Raw genomic sequence first — 12,047 nt, 5'->3', positions numbered from 1 at the left:
GTGTCCATGTTATTTTGATTAACTTCCAGTGGCCCGTCTTCCTAAATCATCGAGTTTTAGAACGCACTATTAATATGTGATTAATGAGACAGTCCTATTCTTACATGAAATACTGAGGGTTGGTGGTGGCACAATGCCTTTAATCTCAGGAGGCAGAAGCAGGCAGATCTGAGTTCAAGGCCAGCCTGGTCTACACAGAGAAACCCCTGCCTCAAAGAACGAAAAAGAAAACACCACCACCAAATGAAGTCCTGAAGCTTTGGGGAAATTCAATTGGTAAGCACTGGTAAGACTCCCTTTTTCATACCTATTTACCACAATCATGTTAGAAAATACAAATAAATGATCCAAAGCAGCACGTTCCATAATGCACACATAGTCCCTAGTACCATGGCATGTTTTTTTTTTTCCTTAAAAGTGTTGTATTTGAGTCATTGTTTTAATGAAGTCAAGTCAATGAAAAATGTTTATCAAATGTTTGCTGACTGCTTCTATGACCTGAGTCCTATTTGAGTGGGTCACGATAGCCCTGGCTGTTCTGGAACTAGGGCTTGCACAGCCCTATGTATATTTGGAAGCACCTGGGTAAGGAGGTCCAGTAGAGACTTGGAACAGAGATTAAGTGGTTAACTAATGTTCTGTGGATTTAGGGACTTTCTGGGGGCCTTTTGTGTCTTACGCCTTTTTTGATCTTTTTGAAAAGGCTCAAAACTAAAGTAATCCCTTGTCTAGTGTGGTAACAAAGATTGGGATCTGGAGTAGAAAATCTCAGTGGTGACAGAGCCTGTTTAAAGCAGGCACAGACATTACTGTAAGTGGCGGGTGCAGCCAGTGGCTGTTTTTGTGAGGAGTAGTTTGTACTGCGGAAAGGATACCTAACAGCACAGCTACCTAGTTTACCCAAGAATACATGGTTTATATGGGATCAAAATGGGAGAATATGTAATAGTGACTGGAAATGGGCCTCCTTTGCCCTGAGGCATGTTGGAGCTCAAGCAATTTCCTTGAGGAAATCTGGAGGAGGAGCATTTCAAGTGGAAAAACAACACAGCTGTCCAAGTTTTAGAGGCCAATTTGGGTATTTGTGATGGAACATCAGTCAAATGTGTAATTCCAGCTTTGTTTTATTTTTGGTAAAGCAGGGTCTCACAATGTTGCCCTGACAGGCCTGGGGCTTGCTATTTAGACCTGGTTGGCCTTGAATTCACAGATGATCTGCCCCAGAGTCCTGGAACTAAAGGTGTGGGCTATTACACCTGGCTAATTCTAGAATTCTAATGGCTCAGTGTTTTCTGCATCCTTTGGATTAGATGCAATCACCTGGGAAGAGTACAGAAGAGGCTGAATACTAAGCTCTTACCAAGTCTCCTAATTAAAGATCATAGTGCAGGTGTTAGAGAATCCTGGGACACCAATTAGGGCAAGAACTGGTGTCATGGCAACTGTTTCAAGGGTATGGAGGAAAGAACAGGTAGTTGTGCTAAATGCCCCATAGAAGTCAGGATGACAGAGTTAGTGTGGATCAGCTTGTGTTGTCAGACCCTGCGGTGTCAGTGGTTCAGGTAACAGTTCCCCTGTCACGCATGGAGAGTGTTAGCAGAGTGGAGGTGCTGCCTCTGGTCTTGGTCTTTTAGGAATACAGTTATGGAGGTTCTACCTACTTACATGTAAGGCAGCTTTGAGATTGCTTTTGAGCATAGTGCATGAAGGTCCTTGATAAGTTTCTATGGGCTAGGACTGGGTCCATAAAAGTCTGTCATGGAGTCATTGGCAGCAAGAAATCAGCCATCTGTGGGGACAGGAGAGGCAGGCAGCAGACTGAGTAGCAGGTTACGTGCCCTGGCTGACTGGCCACATGTGGATATAGTGACTTGGTAAGAACCGTCTCAGTGAAGCGATGGATGAAGCCTGAGAGGACTGGAGGTAAGAAAGGGAACTCAATAATTCAGACTTCTGAAGTTTAAAAGTGATTTTAAAAATGTGTATGGGTGTTTGGCTTGTGTGTATGTCAGTATACATACCACTAGTGTGCCTGGTGTCCTCAGGCCAAAAGGCGGCTTTGGATGCCCCAGAACTGGTTTTACAAACAGCTGTGAGTTGCTGTGTGGGTTCTGGAAGAGCGGTATACTTAACTGCTGAGCCATCTGTCAGCCCCTTTTTCTGAAAATTTTGGTTGAGAATGGGGTTAGAGGCTACAAGGAAACGAAAGGGAGGATTATATGTGAGCCACATTACCAGTGGAAAGAAACAACTCCACATATTAGTATCTGAGGACTGGATTCCCAGATTGGCACCAATGTCAATATCTTAGTGACTGACAGCAAGTATAAGCTGTGTGGAACTTGGAACAAGCGGTATACAGTATTTTCCCTTTGCAAATGACAGCCTTTGATGTGGAGGTGAGTTGAGACCTCAGATCTCAATATGTAGACGTGGTTGGCTAGGAACACACAAAAATCCTACATGTCTGGGCTTGTAGACCAGGCTGGCCTACAACTCAAACCCTACTTTGCCTCTGCAGGTGTTGGCATTAAAGGTATGTACCATTACACCTACCTCTAAATTTAAGTGAAATCATTCGAGGTTGAGAACAGAATTAACTTATCTATAGCAGTTGTCTTTACATCAAAGAACTTCAAAATAAGTCATCAGTTCATTTTCATTTTTCCGCCCTTCTCTTTTTCTTATGGGATTCAAATCCACCCCCATTTTCTTTTCTTTTGGTTTTTAGTAACAGGGTTTCTCTCTGTATCCCTAGCTGTCCTGGATCAGGCTGTAGATCAGGCTGGCTTTAAACTCAAGAGATTGCCCTGCTTCTTCGTCCTGAGTGCTGGGATTAAAGGTGTGCGCCACCACTGCCTGGCAGCCCCCAGTTTCTTAATAGAGTGGGCTGTGTTCATACTTCTGTGCTGTTTGGTATACTGTAACAGAGAACCTTCTTTGTGTCAAGATGTTAGCACCCTTGTGTTGACTTGATGACTTGTGTGGGACCAAAACCTCCTGATAGTCAGGTTCTCAGAACTGGGAAGGCTTTGGGGTAAGGGTAGGGAAGCAAGAAATAACAGTACGTACTGGTCTTTGGATGACAAGATGTATAGTGATAGTGATGAAATATTTTCATAGAGATAGTTTCAGTGTGAGGAAAAGAATAGTCCACTGTAAGCTTCAGATTTATAAATTCACTAAAAGTATTTCTGGGGAGATGGGGGATTCTTAGTTTTCCATAGTTTTTTTTTTTTTAATCGAGAGATAATTTACAAACCTAACAATCACTTTAAGAATTTTTTTATTGCACATGTGTGTGCCTGTGTGTGTGTGTGTGTGTGCGCGCGCGCGCGCGCGCGCGCGCGCGTGCGTGCGTTCATATCAGAGACTAGCTTTCAGGAGTCACTTCTCTCCTTCCACCCTGTGGATCCCAGGGATAAATCTCAAGTCTTTAGGCTTGGTGACAAGTATATACCATTACCCATGAGCCATCTCACTGGCTTCTAGTCACCTTGTTAAAGTGTACAACTGAGTTCTTGTTGCTTTCACAAGGTTATATAACCATCACTACTGTCTTAAGTCCAGAATATTTTCATCACCTCCCAAAAGAAACCCTGTATTCATTAGTGGTCATTTCTTTTCCCATGTACCTCTAACCCAGTGGTTCTCAACCTTCCTAATGTTACGACTCTTTAATACAGTTCCTCATGTTGTGACTCCAACCATAAAATTATTTCGTTGTTACTTCATAACTGTTTTGCTACTGTTAAGAATCATAAATATCTGGTATGTAACCACCAAAGGGGTTAGAACTCACAGGTTGAGAGCAACTGCAGTCTAACTCATGGCTACTACCATCTTTTGTTACTATGGGTCAGTCTATGCTGGACATTTCACATAAAATTTAATCACGAGTGACATTTTGTGTAGCATCTCTTCTTTATAGTATTCAAGATTCATCTACATTGTGATATGAATCCACTTCCATTTAATGGCTGAAGAATATTGGAGTGGTTCTCAACCTTCCTAATGGTATGATCCTTTAATACAGTTCCTCATGTTGTGGTGACCTCCAACTATAAAATTATTTTCATTGCTACTTCATAACCGTAATTTTGCTATTGTTATGAATTGTTAATATCTGTTTTTTGATGATCCTACACGACCTCTACGTAAGGGTTGTGCTACCCCCAAAGGGACCGAGACCTACAGGTTGAGAACCACTGTTCTAAGGAATGAAAATGCTAGAGCTGAACTACATCCTCAGTCTTAACAGATTTCTTTCTCTGCTGATGGACATTCAGGTTTCCTCTTGGCTGCTGTCAACAGTACAACTACAAGCATTTAAATAGAAGCTGTTATGTGAATGCATGCTGTTACTTCTTGGGTGTGTACTGAGAAGTGGAATTACTATGTTATATTCCTTCGCCTATTTACAGCTTTGCTTTGTTGCCTTTTCTGGAGGACTGGGTTCTACCTCAGGGCATCTCCTTAGAACACTGTCACTTACTCTGGTGATTTTTAATTTTAAGAGCCATTTTATGGCTTTCCTAATGTGAGTGGTTCATGTTAATGGCATTTTTTTTCTTACTCTGTTCTCCTTTCTTTGAACTAAAAGACACTTTCTGCTCAACTTCAGCTACCCAGAGGAAGCACTATATATTTCACTTTTTTTAAATTATTATTTGGAGTGCCAGAAGTTTGTAATTGCTGGACAAAGGCCTTACTACTGAATTTTTACCCTTGTGGATCAATTATTCTGTGCTTTTTTCCTGATTTTTCTTCTTAGTTTGCTCCTGTTAAAATTACTCTTGTCATGTCCACAGTTACCTCCATCCCCTCCAGTTCTCTATTTCAAATTATCAGCTAACCATTATACTTTATCTATTTGTCTAGTTGGGTAGCAGGCTTTTCCCGCTGTTCTCTAGTCCTTACCTCCTTTGTTGAATCATCTTGCATTACATACTTCATTTTCTCCATTCTTGCCCTTGAGCTTGTCAAACTATATGAAACAGGGTCAGTTTTCACTGTAAATTCATAGTTTACAGGTTCAAGTGGGCACATTAAACTTTTTATTCTGTTCATACTTAAGGGACTGTTGTAACTACCTACCTAAGGGAGTTTAAGCTTACAAATTCTTGAGCCTCAGTCTGACCAGTACTTTATTTTGTTTTGTTTGAGGCAGGGTCTCAATATGTAGCTCTGGCTGGCCTGGAACTTGCTAGGAGGTTTAGACTGGCCTTGAACTCAAGAGATATGCCTACCTGGCATTAAAGTTTTTACTAAACCACTTCAGGCTGGTATTAATACTAGGTTTACTAGACCAATACTAGGTTTAATAGAAAAATGAAATTTACTAAAGATCTAGGCTAGCCAATGTGCATGTTTCTCTCTTCATTCTCTGCCCCAATAAGCCTTTAATTTGGTATTTCACGAATTCTTCACGTTAACTCCTTAGCTTGATACTGTTTTTCTCCACTAGTTATTTTACTGTTTAAGAAGAGAACAAAAAGAACCCCGCTGTTCCCCATAGCCTCTCTTTTCTCTTCAGCCATTGGGCTGACCCAGGCTGTATAGTCTTCCTTCCTTTCCCTTCCTGATAGTGTCTCATGTAGCTCAGGATGGCCTTGAATTTGACTTGTAGCCAAGAAGGAGCTTGAATTTGTGATACTCCTGCTCCCCACCTCTGAGGGCTGAGATCACAGGGCTGTGCCACTTGCCTTTTTATAACACATTGGGTACTATCCTGGGGCTTTGTTTGTTGTAGGCAAGCACTCCACCACTGAACTACACACCCAGTCCCCAAAGGGACTTGTACTTCTTTAATACCCTCTATCTCCTTTACAGTTATTTCCAACTTTGATTGTTTGTGTATGTTTGCTCAAATATCACCTGTTCATTTTTGGCCTTTCAGTTCCCATGGATACCAAAGGGCTATTTCCGTTTCAGGGTCTCTTTGAAGGCCCTTAAAATGTTTCTTTTTGTAAAGTTGGGAAAAAAATACTTAGGAACTGTGTACTCCCAAAAAACTTCAGTTTATCCCATAAAAAAAAACGCATGTGAGGGGCTAGAGAGATGGCTCAGTGGCTAAGAGCACTTGCCCCGCTTCTTGACCCAGGTGTGACTCCCAGCATGCATAAGGCCGCTCACAAACTGGCTGGAATTCCAGTTCCAGGGGGTCTGACGCCCTCTTCTGGCCTCTGTGGGCACCAGGCACGCTCATTACATGCAGGTAGAGCACACATTAAAAATATTTGATTTTTAAAAAAAGCTCGTGTGGTTTGTTAAAGTCTAGAGGAAAGAGATGGGACATATCTTCAGCTTGGTCACAGCTCATTGCTACATTGTGAGTCATCTTGGGTTGTCCAAGAAAAGCTATTTCCATACCAAGGTTCCAGACAGGGTTCTCGGAATTGTAGGTTCGGGAACTAGATTTTAAGGAGTTCCGTGAAGGGAGATTAATGCAGAACCAAACTAAGAAGAGGTTCTAAAACCTCTGTTCTTACACCTTAGTATGCAAGAATGATCCCAGGGTGCTGGCTAGGACATGCCTGTTATAAAGGATACTTACTACTTCCTGGATCGAGCTATTTTAGAAACCAAATGATTACAAATTGTGTGATTACTGTGAAAAAAAAAAATATTTGGCCTTACAGTCTCAGTCACTTAAAAATGAGGGAGACCCTGTTTCCCTGTTTCCTGTACGACGTCAGCATAGGCATGATAATGGGCTACAGATCTTGCCCAGTCATGGCTCATCTGTTCTTCAGACCTAAGGCAAGTTTTAAGCTCCAGCTTACCCCGCTTGCGGTATGCACCCGTCTTCTCTGGGCTCCACCCCAAATCTTTCCCTAGCAGGCTGGCGTCCCCAGGGTCCTTTTTCATGCCAAGGCTGTCACCAAATACCTTATTTACAGGCCTCTCTGCTAAACAACCTACTAGGCTCTTGGGTCCACCGCCCGGAACGGAAAGGAAGTGAGGAATCGTGGCTGAGCGGAACCTCCCCGGGGTGGGGCCCGCGCTCCGCCGCGCCCCGGGCGGGCAAGCTGGGACATCTCACGGTCTCCTCGGTCCTACAAAACTGCCGCCTTCGCCCTCCTCGTGGCCACTCGAGGAGTCTGCGATCCCTTGAGAGCAGAGGCGGTCGGGCCCAGGCGGGAAGGTCCCCACAAACTTAAGACCGTAGGTGTGGTGGAGACGCGGGCGTCAGCGGACCGAACCTGCGGGCTCCAGGTGAAGGGGCGGGGCGGGATGGCACGGAGCCAATCATAGCCCCTGACGACAGGGCTCGACCAATCAGAATCAGGGAGGCTCCGGCGCACGCGGGGCGGGCCCGGGCGGGTGAGAGCCGCCCCCTTGCAGCTGGGTGGCCAACGCCTTCGCCCTGGGTTACTTGGAGCCGTGCTGCTTCCCAGAGCTGAGCGACCGCAGGGCTTGCGGCAGGCGGTGCCCTCTTCCCCCAGCTCAGTTCTCTGCACCCCTTGGCCTTGACAGGTGCTAGTGTCCGTGCCTGTCGTGGACGCATTCTGACTCGGGCCCTTCCTCTCTCTGGAGACTGCCTATGGCTGGGGACCGAGTGAGGTCGTTGCCTTGACGACGGCAGCATGCGGCCCGCGGTCCTCGGAAGTGTGAGCTTGTGGAGGGCAGAAGCTTCCCTACCTGCTTCACCTAGGACCAGTAACTGCGTCCTCAGAGAAAATCCCAATACTGGGATTGCTCGTTTGCTAGTCAGTATCTTTTAGATCTGCTAGCGAGATGCATATCACCTCCAATTTGTTTCCAAGTTGAAAACCTTTGGCTCTTTCCATGTGAAGGGTTTGGAAGAAATAGTAAGTATAATACTTTTTAAGGCCCTGTTATCTCGTTCTTTTATCTCTAAAAGATTTCAGTCTGATTTTAACCAAAGAAAATTGGTGGTATTTGAACAGAATGCTTGTATAGCACAGATCCTAAATTATTGTAGTGCCGTCGTACCAAGCTCCCTTGTTGTATGCCACGTGATATCCATAGATTTAAGAGTGGAAGGCAAGAAAAAAACATAGATTATAAGTAACTGAGGAAACAAGGCATATTTTAGGCTGTGATACTTTTCAGATGTTAATAGACAAGCTCACTTAAACAAGCAGGTGTGCTCAATGTATTGTGTCCACATGTGCAGTTGGTAGGGAAAATAAACTTGGAGTAGTCCACTTGTATAATACTAGCTTATGATATGTTTCAGATCTCTGTATACATGCTTAAAGTATTTTCTATTTTGTTCGCTTGCATCTTCAAATAGCTAGGATGCCAATTACAATATGTTTAAAAACGATCTAGGCTATAGATTCCAGCTATTTGTATTATTGGTATTACTAGCCTAAAGCTTACTCCTTTATAATATATACAGAATGGAAGACTAAAAACTAAGTGTTAGAATTACATTCGAAGGGTTTTCCAAATACAAACTTTTTGTTAAAAAGTAATTAAAGTTAAAAAGACTTTAAAATGTCAACTACATGGGAAGTCAGTGTCTGTGACACTCAGTAGTTTTCAGTAGAATCTAATACCCAAACTGGTAATAACATAGTGAAGGATTTTGAAGTTGATGTCCCTTGGGATTGTTTTCATTCCCCCATCATTCTTCTGGTCTGTTATGTCTGTCTACATTTACAGTATGCAGATCATGGGTGCTAGACGGTGTAGTTCTGTGCAGAAAGAATACCTTTTTAGCCTGTTGGAGGCCCTGGGTTAATTCACCCCGCTCTCTCTCTCTTTCTCTCACAAAACCTCAAACTGTTAAATGTCAAGGGCTGAAAATGTAATATATACTTTGGATTAACATAATTTTCTAGAATAAAAAGACAGTGGTGGGTTTTGTTTTTTGTTTTTGTATATTTGGTTGTTTCCCCTTATCCATATGCTATTCATATATGGATAGAGAAGCAGTAAAACGTCCGCTGAGAGAGATTCGTCCTGACCGTGGGCCAGGCAGGGCTGGAGAAAACTCCAGCTACAAATGGCGCCCAACGGGTCTTTATAGTTGGGGTAGGTTAGCTTTAGATTGCCATAGTGCCTAATCAATATTAAGAGGAAAGAATTTTTTTCATTTCACAAGTTTGGGATAAGTGTTTTGTATGGTAAGGCTTTAAAAATTCAACTGAGTCATTTGAATATAAAATTACCTAATATTTAAGCCCTCCCAAACCTCTTTTGGAACCAAAGTAGGATTTAGAGCAATTTTTTTTATTCATGGATACTGGAATTTAAATTTCTAAAGACAGACTTAAAAAAAATAAAATTTATGCTGGGCATGGTGGCATACTCTTTTAATCCCAACACTTAAGAGGCAGAGTCAAGTGGATTATATATAATATAAGTAATATTACCATATTTTATATAAAAATATAAATTCACACCCATGCTAAGCACACATTGTACCACTGAGCCACATTTCCAGCCCTAAAATAATGATTTTTTTCTGTATTAAAATATGCAATATAAAAAATGATTACTGAATTTTTATCAATTATTGATAAAATGAGAAGATTCCATTTATGATTGACTTTATTCAGAAAATGCCTTATAGTGAGACATAACATTAATTCTGTCTACAAAATTTAAGTGATTTAAGTTTAATATAGTAATTTAATCAGTACTATAAGAAAAGCAGAGAAGGGGCTGGAGAGATGACTCAGTGGTTAAGAGCACTGGCTGGAGCCTGGTGCTGGTGGCCCATCCCAGCACTGGGGAGGCAGAGGCAGGGAGAGCTCTGTGGGTTCAAGGCCAGCCTGGTCTCCAAAACAAAACACTGACTGCTCTTCCAAAAGACCCGGGTTCAATTTCCAGCATCTGCATGCCAGTTCACAGCTGTCTAGGGGATCTGACACCCGCACACAGACGTACTTGCAAGAGCACAGCAATGCACTGAAAGTGAGAAAAGGAAAGAGAAGCAGAGAAAACTTATCAGAGATTCAGCCTTAATTCCGTGTTGCGATTTTTTTCCCCTTGGAGACAGGGTTTCCCTTTGTAGCCCTGGCTATCCTGGAACTTGCTCTGTAGACCAGGCTGGCCTCGAACTCACAGAGATCTGCCTGCCTCCGCCTCCTGGTAGCTGGGATTAAAGGAGTGCTCCATCATTGCTCAGCATGATAAATTTTTATAATTAAGTGGAAAGTGCATAAAAATTTCCAACTTGGATTTTTTGAATCTGGTATAAAAATTTTCCAAGATTTATTTTGTTTTCATTTTTGGTTTTGAGCAGGGTCTCTCTATATTACCCTGGCTGTTCTGGAACTCACTCTGTAGACCGGACTGGCCTGAAACTCACAGAGGTTTACCTGCTTCTGCCTCTCAAGTGCTGGGATGAAAGGCCTGTGCCACCATGTCCAGTAGAGTTATCTATTTTTATTTTTATTTATATGAGTGTTTTCTCTGCACACGTGTGTGCACGAACATGCATACTGTGCTTAATGCTTGTAGAGGCCAGAAGTGGGTGTTGTGTCCCCTGAAACTGGAGTTATGGCCGAATGTGATCCATTGTGGGGGGTTTGGGAACCAAACCCAGGCCCTCTGGAAGAGCCATGCGTGTTCGTAATTGCTGAGGCATGTCTCCAGTTCCATCATAAGACTTTTTGATTTTCATGAAGACCAAATTCAGTTGTGCCTTTTTCATCTTTAAGCGAATAGGATTGTGCTTCGTGCACTGTGATTGTTTTGAATGATAGCTTGTTGCTTCATATAGTTAAAAATAAATTTAATTTATTAATACGAATCGATACAATTTAAATGTAAAGTTAGTTAGTGGCTTCAGTTCCTTTGCATTATTTATTTTAAATTGTATAAACACTTGGAAAGCTTAGCTTAGCATGGGAATGGTAAGAAACCATGATAGTACAGATCACTATGAGCGTAGTGACTTTCTGTAATGGGGAACAGTGTCACAGGAGTGAATTTGCTGGGAGACTGGAGGAAATGACACACTCAGCATTGTTAATGCTCTGCTTTGGTTTCCACAGCAAGAAAAATTCCTACTGGTTTTAAATTAAAATGGAAAAATATGAGAACCTAGGATTGGTTGGAGAAGGGAGTTATGGAATGGTAATGAAGTGTAGGAACAAAGACAGTGGAAGAATTGTGGCTATTAAGAAGTTCCTAGAAAGTGATGACGACAAAATGGTTAAGAAAATCGCTATGCGAGAAATCAAGTTACTAAAGGTAAGTGCATTGAAGTGAAAAAGTTAGTTGCTTCTTGTTCATTGTGTTACATGTGAAAGAAAACATTGCCGTGGGGTGTGTGTGTGTGTGTGTGTGTGTGTGTGTGTGTGTTGTATATTGCTGGGGGACGTCTTTCTGTACGGTTGTGAATATATGTTGTTCCCATTGGTTAATAAATAAGCTACTTTGTCCTATGTCAAGGCAGTTTAGAGACAGGTGGGAAATCCAAGGAGAGAGACAGGAAAGAGAAAGGTGGAATAGGGGAGATGCCAGACTGCCATCCTAGGAACAACCTGTAATGGGATGCAGGTAAAGCCTCGGAACATGTGGTGATACATAGATCAATAGTTATGGGTTGAGTTAAACTGTAAGAGCTAGCTATCAAGAGGCCTGCCATAGGCCATACAGTTGATAATTAATATTAAGCCTCTGAATGATTATTTTATAAGTGGCTAAGGGACCATGGGACTGGGTGGGACCAGAGGAACATGGGACTGCAGGGCTGGATGGGGCTTATGGTGCACACATCTTTATATGTATGCACATGTAGAGGCCAGAGGACAATCTTGAGTGTTACTGCTTAGTGGCTGGCCACCCACGAACTTGCCAAGTAGAATAGACTGACTGGTTGGTGAGGCCCAATCTTCATGTCTTCACCTTCCCACAAGATACCACACACACCTGGCTTTTGATGTAGGTTTGGGGATCAAACTCAGGCCCTTGTGCTTTGCTGACTAGCTGTCTCCCTAGCTCTGTGTGTTTGTTTATATTTGTCTTGTTTATAACAAAATTCCAACTTGGGGTGCATGCTTCTAGTCCCATTCACTGGGGAAGTAGAGGCAGGCAGGTCTCTGCAAGCTGGAAGTCAG

At 42.6% G+C, this 12,047-nt stretch overlaps 1 protein-coding gene across 3 annotated transcripts in view; it reads left to right on the top strand.

Moving 5' to 3' along the window:
- Positions 1 to 6,986: 6,986 nt before the first annotated feature.
- Cdkl2 (cyclin dependent kinase like 2) overlaps positions 6,987 to 12,047 on the top strand; it is a 29,155-nt gene continuing 24,094 nt past the window's right edge. Inside the window, exons 1-2 of one of the 3 annotated variants that reach the window (XM_052735363.1) lie at positions 6,987 to 7,218; positions 10,980 to 11,178. In XM_052735363.1, coding sequence (XP_052591323.1) covers positions 11,011 to 11,178 — 168 coding nt within the window. In that variant the 5' untranslated portion in view covers positions 6,987 to 7,218; positions 10,980 to 11,010. Of the gene's footprint in view, positions 7,219 to 7,280; positions 7,815 to 10,979; positions 11,179 to 12,047 lie in introns of those variants that run through there. The other 2 variants (XM_052735364.1, XM_052735362.1) reach the window with 2 other exon arrangements.

The sequence above is a fragment of the Peromyscus californicus genome, unplaced genomic scaffold (genome assembly GCF_007827085.1).
Source record: "Peromyscus californicus insignis strain IS unplaced genomic scaffold, ASM782708v3 Scaffold_13__1_contigs__length_99412109, whole genome shotgun sequence".
Classification (NCBI taxonomy): domain Eukaryota; kingdom Metazoa; phylum Chordata; class Mammalia; order Rodentia; family Cricetidae; genus Peromyscus; species Peromyscus californicus.
This window is presented reverse-complemented; position numbering and strand designations above follow the sequence as displayed.